This window comes from Anopheles funestus, chromosome 3RL (assembly GCF_943734845.2).
Source record: "Anopheles funestus chromosome 3RL, idAnoFuneDA-416_04, whole genome shotgun sequence".
Lineage (NCBI taxonomy): Eukaryota > Metazoa > Arthropoda > Insecta > Diptera > Culicidae > Anopheles > Anopheles funestus.
Window position 1 is genome coordinate 35,274,742 of NC_064599.1, and position 15,528 is coordinate 35,290,269.

The 15,528-nt window shown below is 43.2% G+C and overlaps 4 protein-coding genes across 4 annotated transcripts; all 4 read right to left on the reverse strand.

The window, feature by feature from the left end:
* Nucleotides 1-459: 459 nt before the first annotated feature.
* On the reverse strand, nt 460-5,599 carry LOC125771697 (guanine nucleotide-binding protein G(f) subunit alpha). The gene is made up of 5 exons (XM_049442626.1): nt 4,079-5,599; nt 1,783-2,122; nt 1,434-1,700; nt 831-1,350; nt 460-753 (listed from the first exon to the last, which is right to left on the reverse strand). The coding sequence occupies exons 2-5, from the start codon at nt 1,980-1,982 to the stop codon at nt 586-588; spliced, it is 1,155 nt and encodes a 384-aa protein (XP_049298583.1). The 5' UTR covers nt 1,983-2,122; nt 4,079-5,599; the 3' UTR covers nt 460-585.
* A 116-nt stretch (nt 5,600-5,715) lies between these two features.
* Nucleotides 5,716-7,105, reverse strand: LOC125771720 (coatomer subunit zeta-1). Its single transcript, XM_049442658.1, has 4 exons — nt 6,954-7,105; nt 6,488-6,867; nt 6,326-6,416; nt 5,716-6,006 (listed from the first exon to the last, which is right to left on the reverse strand). Exons 1-4 carry the CDS (start codon nt 6,966-6,968, stop codon nt 5,959-5,961), a joined length of 534 nt encoding a protein of 177 aa, XP_049298615.1. The 5' UTR covers nt 6,969-7,105; the 3' UTR covers nt 5,716-5,958.
* A 97-nt stretch (nt 7,106-7,202) lies between these two features.
* LOC125771699 (uncharacterized) lies at nt 7,203-9,027 on the reverse strand. Its single transcript, XM_049442629.1, has one exon. The coding sequence runs from the start codon at nt 8,447-8,449 to the stop codon at nt 7,322-7,324; it is 1,128 nt and encodes a 375-aa protein (XP_049298586.1). The 5' UTR covers nt 8,450-9,027; the 3' UTR covers nt 7,203-7,321.
* Nucleotides 9,028-11,766: 2,739 nt separating this feature from the next.
* LOC125767177 (keratin-associated protein 9-1-like) lies at nt 11,767-15,119 on the reverse strand. The gene is made up of 4 exons (XM_049433491.1): nt 13,944-15,119; nt 13,222-13,863; nt 13,070-13,146; nt 11,767-11,871 (listed from the first exon to the last, which is right to left on the reverse strand). The coding sequence occupies exons 1-4, from the start codon at nt 14,014-14,016 to the stop codon at nt 11,767-11,769; spliced, it is 897 nt and encodes a 298-aa protein (XP_049289448.1). The 5' UTR covers nt 14,017-15,119.
* Between the last annotated feature and the right edge of the window lie 409 nt (nt 15,120-15,528).

Below are 15,528 nucleotides of genomic sequence, written 5' to 3' on the forward strand. Positions count from 1 at the left end.
TTTAACAGCTGAAAAATCGCCAGCTGACAGTTGATAACGCTTGCTCTTTTTGCATGGTTTGCCCTCTCCTTTTTATGCTCTTCATCTCACGAAACGTCTGACGCCTGACGTGAACGTAGTGTGTGCTCTTTCCTTTTTTCTCTTTCTCACGCAAGGAATATTTGTTTTATTTTTCATCTGTCAATTTCCATCATCGTGGAACTTCACCAAAATTATAATGGAATTTAATTATGACATTATGTTAAACAAATTTCGATTAAATTTACATTACAGGAAAGTAAAAAACCAAAACTATAAAAATGCTAAAATATTAACACATTTCATTCTGTAGTGAACAAGTATTATAGCCTCAAAGTTCAAATCGGTTTCCACGTACAATAGGCAATTATTGCAGTTTTCCCGGTTCGTTTGCAAACCGCTAATAGTAAAACTTGTGGATAGAAAAACATTTCACACATATTTCAAATCACAAAACAGAGATATATTTCTTTATCTAATAAACATCCATTATTAACTATAGCCGACAAAACACGCAATAAATATTCCTAACATAACCGCCCGGCAACTGGCTTACAGATCTTGCAACTAAAGTAAATCCATTTTGGAAAGGTTTTTCGTCAAGATTATATTATGCACATCGTTGAAAACGGTACGCACGTTTTGCGTGTCGGTGGCAATGGTGAAATGGAAGTAGCAAGTGCGTTTACGTCCTGCCAGATGAGATGTTCTTCTCGGTGGTTCGTTTGTGATGTCCTGTTGGGTTTGAAAAGAAAAAATCGGTTAGACGTTGCCAAACACTTGCCAAACACTGGTTTATTGCTATTACTTACCACCAGTTTCGAGCGTATAAAGGATCTCGTGCGCGTTAGCTCATCATACAGCTGATCCTTATCAACGAACGTAACATAATCATCGTAGTCGGGAAAGTACGTTCGTATCGATTTACCCGCCAACAGTTTCCGTTCCAGTACATCCTGTTTGTTCATAAACACGATAACACCGGTTTCGGCAAGGAAACGATTATGCCAAACGCCCCGGAACAGCTCGAACCCTTCAGCTAATCGATTTTGCTTTGGATCTTCCCGCAGCGTTTGATCGAACCCACCGCAGGAGATCAGGAACAGGACCGCCTGTACACCTTCGAACGCTTGCATCCACTTGCTGCGATGATGCCGCTGGCCACCGACATCAAACATGCGAAACTCCTGCATACCACCACCGAGCGAGCTGGGCATGCGCACATTGAATCGAATCTCCTGTATACCGGTCGTGGTTTTGCGGCAGTTCAGGATATCACTGTTGGTCGGTATGTACCCTGGCATTGAGATCTTTTCCACGCGATCAAGAAAGCTGATAAAAGAGAACAGATAGTTCCATTAGGATGCATTGCATTGCAACAGCCAGCCAGTTCGGGAGCCTTTGCCGATACTCACTACTTTGCACTTTCGATCAGTTGGAATTCGTTCGAGCGTTTGTAGCACCGTTTCAGACCGGTGTCTGACCAAAGCCGACGTACACACTGTACATACTCGGCCGAGAGATTCCAGGGCGCTTCCGGGCCCATTCGCAGAATGTACTCCGCACACCGTTGATTGGTGATCGAGTCAAACTCCAGCTCTAGCAGTATCACTTGCCGCACCAGCTCGTAGATCGATTCGTGTATATTCTCGTAAATGTCCGTCAGCTTCTCCAACCGCTCACTGTGAATCGAACCGTAGTATTAGCAAAATTGTAGATCACAACACTATACCAAACGAGCACCGGATTAGTGCGATCACTCACTCGAAACTGTAGCTGTTCTGTATGTGCAGGATGCGCATCTGCTTGATGATGGTGGTTTTGCCCGATTCACCAGCACCAAGCAGCAGTATCTTCACCGGATCTCGGTACAGTTTGCGCATCTGTACCAGCTCCTTGGAGGATTGCTTTTTCCTTGCCTGCAGCTCGTGTGATGGCCGGCGGAAGCAATCGATCAGCAGCATGATCTTCTGAAGGAATCGATCAAAATCGAAAACACAACCACGTGGATGGGTCCTGTGCGATTCGGTTGACGGTAACCGAATGACCGACGTTAGTTCGTTAGCAGCGAGTTAAAAATACGGCAAGTGAGACAATTCCTTCCCTGCATGGTAAAAAAAAAGAACGAAAACATTGAAGAGAGTTTTGTAATTTGTTTAATTGCCTGTTATTGTGTGCGGTTGGTGGGGAGAAGACAATGGTCAGACATGTATTTTTCGGTGCTCGATCGGTTCGCGATGTCTTATCGTCGGTGGTCTGCGTCGGGTTTGGTTCTATCAACGCTGGGAAGGAAACCGTATCGGAACTAGCCGATCTTTCAATGCCGCGTGGAAGGAAATGACGCTACGGTAGAAATATTCCTACGAGCCATTTGTAGACGACCAGTCGGTACGATAACGTTTGATCGCTGTTAAGCTTCCAATGATGCTTAAGTATGTTTGCATATGAGCAGACAGGTGAGTAACTATCATGCATGTATGTATGAATCATACTATTATTAGCAGCTAATTTACGCTAATTTCATTACACTACAGAAGATCACTTCCGTAGTGTAATGTAGTGTAGTGTTCACTTTTCCAAACAATCTTCTTTTGATCTATAATTCAAAGAAAATAAAACAACTCCCTAACCAGTAAGTTCTTGAAACACAGACGTGCATAGATTAGGATCTCTTCCTGGCACGAAAACGGTACGACACGATCAATCGATTCCTATCGTAACACAGTGCAATCGATACACTGGCCTATCAAAGGCCATCGTGCAAAATCCAAATCATGACCATCTAAAAGTATTTTGATGGAAACGTTTGACCCCGAGATTGTGCCACACAAAAACCTCTTTATCAACTCGCAAATGAGGTATTAGATGGACCAGATACACTGGGAATACAGGGCAAGATCCACACATTTAATATGCATATATTCTCGCTCAATTGCTACCGGATATCTAACCGTTGCTTGTGGCACCTTATCAGGTGTTTATCAAACATAGCGCAATAGTAACAATCCTGAACCACAACCACTTACTGTAACCGATGTTGAACAGATGTTTAATACCGAACTACCTGCTCAGTGTAAACGGAAAACAAGAGCACAAAAAAACCCACACAAAATGAAAGTAGAGCTCTGGAGCTAGTAGCACGGCCAATGGTATCCATCATCACCGCTTGTCCTATCATCCGGCCGGCTATAGGGGCTCATCGACAATTAGATCGAGTACCGATTTTACATGACATTTTGCACGTGTATCAGTATCATTTTATCGTGCTATTTATTATTTCTCTATCTTCCCTGCTCATTAGTGTCATCATCCATCAAGCTGAAGTACATCCAATTGGCCTGGTTCGTCTTTTCCAAACATATCAACTTATCGGGAAACCATTTCCCGCGTAGTGGAAGAGACATGACGCGGGGAGGTAAGGTACGTTTTAACATTAAGCATACATTATGACTACACTAGACACGTTTGTCTTTTGAAGCAGTGGAAATATATTTGCCCATCGCACGATGACGTCAGGAATTGAATTTCATTCAAGAAATTGTTACTCTCTCAAAAACACAAAAACAGCTGCCGGAAGTTCAGGTGAATAGGAATGAGAAACATGCTGACGTACTACTTGACAAATGTAGCAGCAGCCTGTTCTTTATACATTCCATGTCCCCTTACAATTCCCTCGTTTTTTTTCTCTACTTAAGATCTTACGTTGTCGATTACGAGGAACGCATGCGATGATTTCTTGGAAAATTTAAATGCTTCTACTGATAGTTGGTTAGATAAGCATATCTAACTGCCCCCCCCATAACGGAAGAAGTTCAAGTTAATCGTTGATAATCGAAGGGGTCACTACCACACACCGGGATGTGTGTCCCATACCACACTCGATGATTTCTTCATGACCAACCAGGATCAATGGATTACGGTTCTGAGATGTTCCGTTCATTTGTCACTAGTAACAAAGTGAGTGTTTGTACGATGTGAAGTAATCGTAAAGCATGACTAGTACTAGGGATCAAAGGGGTCGTATAAAGCTTGTACAATGATTTCATTTCCCTTTACTTACCACTTTTAAATTACGATTTCGTAGTGAAGAGTTTCACCTTCGACGCTTAAATTGCTTCGTCAGTTGCACACGATCACAAGTTTTATAATGATATTGGATTCCTCCCAAAATACACTAACATTCACTAGAAAAAAAACTTATCACGCTTAACTTATCACGTACGCAACACGATGTACAAAGATCATCTACACTCAGGATCGTACATCACAGCCAACGTTCCGTATGATTATCAACTAAACGCCTTCAACTTTTTGATGTTCATTGCCCACTAACTTTCCGTTACAAGATAACACGTTTATTAATTGTATAAGCGAAACCGTGCAACGTGTAGTATTCAAATTTTCTTTCTCAAAAACCAATCATCCTGGTTGCACGCTTATCCATACGGAGTTACACTGTTACACTGGCGGGTTCCGAATGTGTACTAACGCGAAAACACTGGTGAAAACTGTTGATCTACAATCTCGTTAGACCATCGCAACCTGCCTGGGACCAAGCATTTTAAGGGAAAGTACACGTACCGCCCATTATCAGTACCCATCCTTCACCATCCAATACAGGTGATAGTAATGATATCGCAACCACTCTTCGCCCATCCACCCGCTTGCTGGTTCTATTTGAACGATATTGCTCACCAATACTGTCACCTTCAAGAGACATGCTTGGCCCTCGCATACTACCCCCGCCAGCTGTCTTGTAATGAAGTCTCCTTGAAATACCTCCTACGAACGTGCGGTTGGTTTTCGCTGCTGTAACCAAACTCAGCCGTTAAGCGAGTCTGTGTGTGTCCGGGTAGAATAAGGGTTTGTTTACGTTACGTTTCACGGGGTCATAATGCACCAAACCAAGACGTGCGACGTGTGGGATGAAGAACAGTATGATAAAGGATTTGTTACTCAACGGGTAACGTGTTTTAAAGTGCCCTATAGTTATTGTATGTGTTGCGCAATCTGAGGGATGGATTAATTTTATATCCCTCAGGATTGATGGTGGATTGAACCAATAGAAAAATCCCCTACATTACACACACAGACTTTGTGTTCGATAAAGGATAACCGTCAAAGGCACGTAGTATCGATTGTTTTGTCTTTATCGTATGTAAACTATTTGTTTTTTTTTTAATAAATCTAATCAATGCACTTTCGTTGAACGGTCACGTCCTGAAAGCGTGAACCATTGAAGGAAAAGGAAAACGGGGCCATCATTATAAGGACTGCCGAACACAATGTTATCTTGGAAATGTTTGGTAATTAAAGAATATCTAGTTCAACCTAACCGATCGATCCAGTTCCCATGCCGAGCCGTCCCGTGCACCATGGGGGTTGCATATCGTCAAGTGTCTGCTACTCAGAGATCGATACACGTATACACGGCCGGACTACATTTTAGTTTGTTGTTTGGTACTTCAGCTAATTGTTCCAAGCTCTAGTGTACCAATACGAAACGTTCGACCTATCTTCGTTTTATATTTTTACGATCGGTGTCTGGCGGTACGCTTGCGTGGTGAAAGCGCACTTTAGTACCTTTGCACCGTACTCTTATTTTGCTTGGATGAAGAACTCGACGAATGTAGAGTGCCCAATTTCGGATTCGATACGACCAGCCGACAAATGTTCGTACAGTTTGTATGATTTCGTGTTTTCTTAACGTTTATCTTCCTGTTTAGAACTTAACGTATTACGCTAATTATTTTGAAACGGAATAATTCTGTCCTTCTTGTATGCGGTCCACGATGGAACTAGAATGCTACCAACCGGCTCTAAGCAAAATGCGAAACAAAAGATTCAATACGCTCGGTATTCCCGCTTCGTTATTCCCCAGTGGTGCCGGTGTTTGGTTTATATGGACAAAAGGAAGCAAATAAAAAATCCGACCCGCTCTCACTTCAGCAGTGACCATTTCAGTTGTTCTTTGGCCGATTGTAGAACCTGCAAGAAGAGAAATTATCAATCGTCAATTGATCGGAAGAAGTAGGGGAATTCATTCAGGATGTAGTTTCGTTGTGCAAATACGAAGCGTTGGAGCGGAATTATTGTGCATTCTTTAATCGCTGATTTTAGTGTTCGTTTCATTTGTTCGAATTGTTTCACGGTATGACGGTATTAAATAGAATTTGCGTCTACTTAATGCTGGATCGCTGGTGTCTGCTTGTACGCTATAAATACTGCACGGTACACACTGTGGTGGTGGTTGCTTTTGGGCATTGGATGCATTTTACCAGAACAGTCCATGAATTGCGTTAGTTACCTGGGCAACAGTTTGTTCCCCGATCGGAATGTCATCGTTTCGTAGATCGACTCGCTTCATCACGGACGATGGATCTGCATCCAGGATAATACTGCAATAGAATTGCAATCAATTAGCTCAAACATGTATCTTACAAATGTACAAGTGCCACTATGATCTTACCCTCCATCACAAATTTCATCGAAAGCTAACATCACAATATCGAGATTTTCCAATACCGCTCGCTTTTCGACGTTTTTCTTCAGGATCATGGTGATCGTATCGTAGAGACAGTTCAACACCGACAGAAGTATCAGCTCGTTTTCCTGCGTGCTGCCCATCACGTAGAAGAACAGATCCACATTGCTCTTGTACACGCAGGTCAACCCATCCAGCATGATGATTTCTGCATCTGCTCGGTGTGTTTTGTTGAACAGGTTCTTTTCGTACGCCCGCTGTTCTTTGACCGTGGGGAACACATTTTTGTCGTAGTACTTGGCCAGTATCCGGTTACCATCGTTGTCCAGTATGCACATTCCTTTGATAGTGTACAGCGTAGGTTCCTGCCCGGCAAGAAGATGATGACACATGCACACAATGCGCATTGTTAAACCACGTATTAGGGAGCTATTGTACACCTTAAACTTACCATAAGTGAATCCATCGTTTTGACCGCGAGGTGGAGAATGGTTTTAATGACCGAAATATCACACTTTTTTACTCGTACTAACTAATTTTGCAATAAACTGCACGATCAACTCGTCTTCTCGCAACCAACACAATAAAATGTTTACGTGGAAAAGCAAATGTCATAACAAACACGATCTGTCAAACCTTCCTTACAGGGTGGCTCAGAATCAGGCATGAAATTGTCACACAAACGAATTACCAGAAAACGGTTAGGTAGGTATCAGAAAAATAATTTATTGTGCAAAAAGTTAGATAAAACGAGGTGGACGATCATAATTTATGCAACACTTCAATCAGTTTTGTCCTGCGGTTTTCCTCCATACGAAACTACGGCAGTTTGTTTCGTTTGCATGCCGTACAACGGTGGCTGTAGGGGTTAACCGGTGGCCAGATCGTTGGAGCTTTCCGAGGTTCGTCCTGGGCGTCAGAACTTTGCTGTCCGGAGCCACAAAAGTGATCCAGCGGTTCGTTTAAATCGCACTGATGTACGGGCGGTGATGCTTGAAGTGTTTTACGCGGGACGGAAAACAGTCCAACCGAGGGCGAAGGGCTCGGTGGAAACAGACACTTCGAAGCGGTCTTCATGTATGGTCCAACGGATGGCACGTATGGAACAATGTCGGAAACTTCTTCCGTGCTGTCGTACGATACGTTGTCGTCCAACCGGGGCAAGTAGGCCGGTGTCACCTGTTTGTTCGCACTGTGACAGGCACACAGTGGAGGATAAAGGGCAGGCCTTTCGGTTGTGTAGGTAGTAGTGTGCTCACCGGACGCAGGTGAGTTAGCTGCAGTTGCCATGGTCCTAATATACATCGGAGCCATCTGCGATGGTTTCTTATACTCATAGGTAGGTACATTTGGACGCTTCACGGTGAATTCGGCCTGTGTTTTATAGCTGTAATCTTCATCCGATTTCATTGCCTCCATGGAAACGTAATCGAAGTCGATGTACTCGCCAGACATTGACCTTGTGAGGTACGGGTTGCGCTTGGGACATTCATACCGTTGAATGCAGCGACCCTTATGCCGCACGAAACCATCCTTACAGATGCAGCTCGTCTCAGGAATGCAAACTGCCGGATGCTTCACACCGGTACAATTCTTCTCGCATGTCGGCTCACACGATGGTCTGCAGTGGCTAAGTTTTTCATTGAGGCCACAAGATTTCCGTACGTAAGCACGCGGTGTAGGGTAGTATTGCCTTGGCCGGAACATATCGTACGACGAAGCTACGGTGTACGGTGATGGGCAGGATTCTTTCCGTATGCATGACCCACCGTGCCGTACGTATCCTTGGCGACAAACGCACGTCGGTACTGGCACAGAATCCGGCGCTCTGCGACAGATTGCATGCTGACAATCATCTTCACAGGTCGGTTCACAGCACGGTTCACACGATTTTAAGACCTCGTACGGTGAACAGATGTCTTGAAGTAGAACACAAATGGGAAACATTAGCTTCACTTCACTGGAACCGATGTTCCGCCTTTAACTTACTCTGCTTTGGCTCTCCATAGTGTACCGTTGAGATGGTTCCACAATGGGAACCACCGGCCACAATTAACAGTATGATGGCGCTGCACCCGGCAGCGGTAAGCGTAGTTCCTGTGGACACCATAGCACGTCTGAACGCTTGAAGAACGGGTGACGACATATAGTGTCTTCACGTTTACCCTGTAGGCCGAGGCCAGCAGGGTCTGGACACGCTTTATAAGCGATCGTGCAACCGGGTGCTGGGATGCGTAAGATAGCGCACACCCGGCGTGATAGAAATCCGGCACGTTTTCCGACACATCCAAACGTACTTTCGGCGAAACAGCATCGGCCACATACACGTTGACGGTGATAGCCGGTCAAGGTTTCGGGTTGATAGCTTCAAATCAACGAAAGTTTCATTTCTTTCTTCTCCCTCGAGTCTGCCCTTAACTTAACCCATTGCCGGCAGTACGTACACTCGCTTATTGTTTTGGGGTTGGTTTTTGCTCTATTTCCTTTTGTTTTTGCTAGCGTGATGCGCGGGGCAAAAACCGCGTGCTCTGGAAAAAGCGCACCATGTGAAACATTGGAAGGTATGGAACGCTGCATATTTCGTAGAGTTATCTCTTCTGTCCACACCAAACAGCATACGTGCACGTGCAGAGGCTATGCAGTGCTATGCAAAAAGCGTGTAAAATGCACATCCGGTTCTCTGAGTAGGTGAAACGCTGCCGATGTTATTTAGTCATTTTTTAGACCGTTTGTTTACGTTTGTTGTTTGTTGTAATTTGATCCAAATATTTCGGCGTACACGCGTCCCCTTAATGTTGAATGGGAAAAAGTAGACTTTGCTAGTATCTAAGCAACATAGTACACAAAATGTAAACTCTTCGATCGTCGGTTTACTATGTCAGATGGCTATGGATGCAATACGCGCCAGGCAGACTTCGACAACCACCCAAGGAAGTCGTCATATGATTGGTCTATTGTCTGTTTTTCTTAATCTTAGCGCTTAGTATTTGGGTTACTTAAGTAATGAAAGCTGCGCTGACGTTGTTAACATTTCTAAAAGTTAGTGTTTAAGTGTCGATATATCTACAACAATTGTTAGAGACTGTATAATCATTTAGGCTAGACATGTCAAACATATGGCCGGATCCGGCCCGCGAGCTCTTTAAATACGGCCCGCAAAGGAATAATGAGAACATCGATTATTATCTGTCTTGGATTGAGATGAAGCTTTGAAAATTGAAGAATAATTTGTATTTGTATTCGTATGTGTAGTCTTTTTACACTTAACTAACACGCTCTTGGACCCCTCTTGAAGTCCAAACAACCGTTGAGTTTTGAGTCTTCCCGACTTCTCCACGACTTTGCGCGCAAACAGGAATGCTCAGCTATCGATCGATTTTCCATGTGTTCTCCCTACCCGAATAACCCGCCGTAGCATGTGTGATACTATTTCTGTGAATCCAAATCGGCGCAGCTTGAATGTTTGATTCTATTCTAGCACTCCAAAGCCCATTTTCCATGGACTTCTGGATTTGGATTTTAAGCCTGTCGAGAAACAATACAGTAGCCGAGAGAATTTCGGACCTTGTTGCTGATCTGGTCAATCAACTGAAGGAAAAAGTGAAAGATTTTGGCGGCTTCAATTGCCACTGTAATTGAAGGTAGGTTTTACAACACAGAAGTGATATTCTCAAAGTTGGCCCGCAAGATCATTTTCGTTTGCAAACCGGCCCACAAACCAAAATGAATTTGACATCACTGATTTAGACTTTACTGATAAACTAATCCGGAATCATAATGTGAATGATGCCTTTTCGATGATTTTTGTTTACGTTACGAAAGATATGTTTCTACTTACTTTTTTAGTGACATACTCAAGATCATACTGTAAGAACACACTAAAACATACTGTAGATTTGCCTCACTCATAAAAAAGAAATTGCGAAACGGAAAAAGCAACCATTAAATAGATCTTCACCATGCGCCAGATGCCGGAGAAGATTCCTACCATCTCTTTAGACTGGACAACTCGTTCTCTTCATCATTTGTGGGCTTGTCTGGTGTGGGCTTGAAAGTGCTCTTAGTCCTATCCTTTTCTCCCTTTTTATCAATGACTGCATCAATATTCTTCTATTTGATGGACATCTCCTTTATGTTGACGATATAAAAATCTTTCTTCCCGTATCCTCGTCCTCCGATTGTCGATCTCTCCAGAGTTTTGTAATCAATTTCTCTCTATGGTGTTTGTATAATGGGTTGGTGCTCTGTCCACGTAAATGTTGTGTCATCTCTTTCGGGAGACATGCTGCTGCCCGGCTGTCTTGGGATTATTACCGATGCTGTACCCAAATAAGCAGGGAATCCACTGTGAAAGATCTTGGGGTCTGGTTGGATGAGGGTCTCTCGTTCGCTACTCACATTAACCATATGATCAACAAAGCGAACAGAGCACTAGGCCTCATTATGCGCATGTCTTCGGAAATTCGTGATCCTTTATGTCTTAAGGCACTGTACTGTTGCTGGGTTCGGTCCGTTCTTGATTATACCAGCGTCGTGTAGACTCCAGCTGGAGGTACTGCTATGCAAAGATTAGAGAGAGTTCAGAGGAAATTCACGCGCTTCGCAGTACGTAGATTTCTTCACGGTTACTCCGTTCCTGTACCCTCGTATTCTCTCCGCAGCCGTTTGCTGGGTCTAATAGAAATTGAATCCCGTCATTGGCAAGCGCAATCCGACTTCATTGCCTGCATCCTTTCCGCCGAATTCGATGTTCCTTCTCTTTTATCTTCCTTACCACTGTATGTACCCTCTCGCAGAGTTCGCGACAGGCCTCCCATCTATATTTCAACCCGCCTTTCGGTTTTTGGCCAGAAAGAATTGGGTTTGGCCCTGGTTAAGAGCATTCGGTTCTTTTAACAGAGACCATCACCATTCATTTTAACGTTCCCATTTCCCACTTCCGCACTCGTCTTCTTAATAATTCCGCTTTTTCCTTATAACCAATCTTGCTTCCTCTCACAACATCTTCCATATCCCATTCTTCCTCCTCCCCTAGTTTTTAAGAACCATTGTGAAACTAATGCGGCAGACAATTTGACTAATAAATAATACTAATAATAATAATCTCTTCATAAAGTTCAGATCCACATATAGTTCAGCATAGAGCAGGGTTAAAATATACGATGCAACAAGCTTTTTTGAAACCTATTATTAGTTACCACGATTGCTAGAATGGTAATTCACATGTGGCCCTGGTCTATCATCCAGGTGGGAGATACTATCATTCAGGTCCGCGCCAGGGAGATGCGCTTATCAACCTCACCCTCGGCACTAGGAACTTTAGGGATGATTTTCTGCAAGCCTGTTACTTTGGTCAATAAGTTCCCTGTCTGTTTTTCGGAAAACACAAATTGTTATAATGTCCAAAACACTGATGATAATTGGATGAATACATTTATTGTTATAGTAGTTTTAATCATTCCAATTCTCTGGATGTAAATCTTAAACGTTACTTTTTAGTGCGAAAAATACGGCTCAATTAGGCACCACTAAAACAACTGTTATTAGGTGGTATACCAACTTCAAACACGATCGTACAATCTACGATCATGTCATACGCGCTCTGATCGTCGAAAATCAACTATTGCTCCGGGAATTCTAACAAAAGCACATTAAAAGACATTTCATGATCGAAAACTGAAGTTTTGTCGAATAGTCGACTCCTTGAAGAGTTTTTGGAGTTGAACTATTTGGAGTTGTTCAAATGCAATGAGAAGATTTTTTGCGTCGGTAGTTGACAATGGTCAATGGATCCACCACTGCATTATCTTAGTGGACATCACAAGCCTTCAACTTCCGAGTAAAGAATATTCGTTCTACAAGAACGTCGCTGGACAATTGAAATGATTTTGGAATATGTGTATAGATCTAAAAAGCGGGTATCTTAATGATTAACTATCAATTTGCATCTATCCAATCCATCCACTCCAATGTTGACAAAATATTCTTAGTCTTGTTTGAAGGAAATATATTCAGAGCGATTTTTGTGAGTGACTTCACTGCGTGAGTTGGACAATGACTTCACTATAGGTAAAATTTTTAATTATGCAAAACTGTATTTTATGTGTTTTCTTATTTCTATATGTGCCATTGCATTGGCGGTCTTTGATTTATCTTGCTTTAATGATTATTAATAGACCGCCAAAATTGTCCTTACATAGGGCGTAAGTAATTCATCACTTTCTTTCGATATTCTTGTCCCGTAGTAATCATTGTTCATATTATTTTTAAATTGTGTATTTTTTAGTTGATATCTGCTACAAAGGTTTGTGTACTGTTTCAAATCCTATATTTTAGTGCTTTTGTTTGATAGCCCTGCACCGATGACCATGTACCGGTTTAGTAAGCAGCGTTACTCGGGTGCGACTTCTTACAGGCACACGAAAAAGTATTCGGTACAAACACCCGATAGCGGGAAGCACTCCTCGGGCAGCAGGACGGTTCGACACAGTGACCCTGGTACCGGACGAGTCCAGGCCGGCAAGCACAGGTTGGCTCTGCTACCAGCAGTAGCGGGTTGCAACGTACACCGGAGCAATCGTTATCACAGGTCGGCTCACAGCATGGATGTGTAAAGACAAGCTGCTCACAGGGCGCACAGGTAGCTAAGGGAAAAGGTAATGACGAAATAATGCGTTACTAACGTGTTGTTAGTTTCGTTTGAAAAAAGCTGTCCTTACGTGCTTTAGTGGTTTCGTAAGCGGGTTCCGTATGATATACGGGAGCTGGATGATAAGCAGGCTGTACACACTTGCAAGGAGTTTGGCCACAACCGCACGATGGTTTTTCATATACGGGTGCAGGATGGTAGGAACAGGTGGTAGTTTCCGGGGCACAAGTAGTCTCATAAGTATGGTAAACGGGTTCCGGGTGGTATACAGGAGCAGGACGGTAAGAAAGCTGCGAACACTGGCAAGGATTGTATCCGCATCCACACGATGGTTGTTCATAAACGGGTGCAGGATGGTAGGAACAGGTGGTAGTTTCCGGTGCACAAGTAGTTTCACAAGTTTCGTAAACGGGTTCCGTGTGGTATACGGGAGCAGGTTGATAAGAAGGCTGCGTACACTGGCAAGGAGTGTATCCGCATCCGCACGACGGTTGGTGCGCCGGGGTTGTGTAACAATCTGGCTCAGGCTCCTTAACAGGGCAGTACGACTTAGGAACACATTGTCCATCAAGACGTACGTATCCGGTCATACAGACGCAAGTTGGCTGGTACACGAGCAACTGCTGGCAACACGATTGTTCACAGTCACAATCGCAGGTTGGTTCGCAGCATGGTGGCGAAGCCACCATAACCTCATTTTTCGGACAGTTCTCTGTGGGAAAGAGTAACCGAAACTATCATTTAGTGATGATCTTAAGGCACGAGGAAGAGCGACAATCTTGCTTTACTTACGATAAGGATAGGAAACGGCTGCTGCACTTCCTACGAGAGCCACGATGGCTAAGCAGACGGTTGTCACCTTCATTTCGAATGGAATTAAGTTGCCGAAGCTCGAATTACACTAGTTCTTCAGGAGTGCTTTGGGAACACCTGTTGCAATGTACCTGTTTCTAAGCGAACTGATACTGATGCTCAGTGTACGGTAAGCATTTATACTGCTCTGTCGGAAGATGCGGTCGGACAGTTCTAAACACGAGCGATAAAACCTTACCTCTTTCGTTGAATGCCGACACGATTCAATCGTCTGGGTTGACAAAAACTCGTCTAACACATCCCCAATATATCAGGCACCCTTCCAGGCGGATGGTAAGTTCGATCGTGCGTGAGCGTTACCCTCTACCGGGTGATACTGTCCGCCACCTGTTCGGCAGTGTTTCCCGGGCCCTCACACTATCACTATCACACAAACAAACATTCCAACGTCCAGGTAGATACACTAGCGCTATTTTTTTTACTAAGCTCGGTTGGGCTTTCAACTTTAACGCACTATCACCTTCACCTTCATTCGAGTGTACAAATTTTCCTGGATAGTAGTCACCCGCAATTCCTTTCAACGCTAAAATGTACACGAGGAAGTGATACGGAGGAGCACTCTGGCAGGTGCTGTAGGGTACACAATCTTACCAACCCTGACGACGCTGTGCTACACCTTCCGGGGGAACTTGTGGATCATTTCTTAATGAGCCTGGTATCGTGCGGGATCCTTTGAAGGTTTTTGCTGCTCCCTGCTGCTTGTTAAAGACAAAACCACAGTGAAAAGAGAGAAAAGTAACAGTTACTGCATGGTGTAGTAAATGATCGTAACAGTTACTGCACGGTGTAGTAAATGATCGTAACAGGGTACGTGCCACTGCACAACAGATAGTGGTGGCGTTATGTCAACAAACAAATGTGTTCAAAACAGCTGAAAACAGTAGTTAGTGCCGATACAATCGTTCTACCAGGTGTTGAGGACGTGACGCGCACTAGGACCAGCAATGGGTTTGCTTTAAAGTCGTACATAAAACCACCAGAGATGTAGAAAAATTGTTAAACAGTGAAATTGTTTTGTTCACCTTCGATAAGCATTGTTTCTCAATATGCCGAAAGAATGTGTAAGTTTGTTGTACATAAACGTTAAAAAGCGAATGATTTTTTTTTCTAAGTTAAGCAAAAGATCATTTATCAATACGGTCAGGCCGTTTTATCTGAATAAAAAAAAGATCATTTTTTAATTTTTTAATTTTGATAGACTTTGAACACAACCCAAAGATCACTTCTAATAGTTCTTCGCCTTACCTTTGTAAACTTTTACTAACCGTGGGAAACGTTGCTTCCCTCTTTGTGAATTAGTCATAAGGCAATAGTAAATTCGATATAAATATCGTAAAATTCATGTTAATAATTCATGTAAATGACAATCAGTGGAAAGAATTCCTGAGGAAGATTGAAAGTGTGGAGTTCTTGGTCTTTTCTTCTGTATTTTCGGGCGTTCAAGTTACATGGAAACTCCGTTGTGGAATGTTTTGTTAGTAGGGAATAAAACGTTACTGTTTTT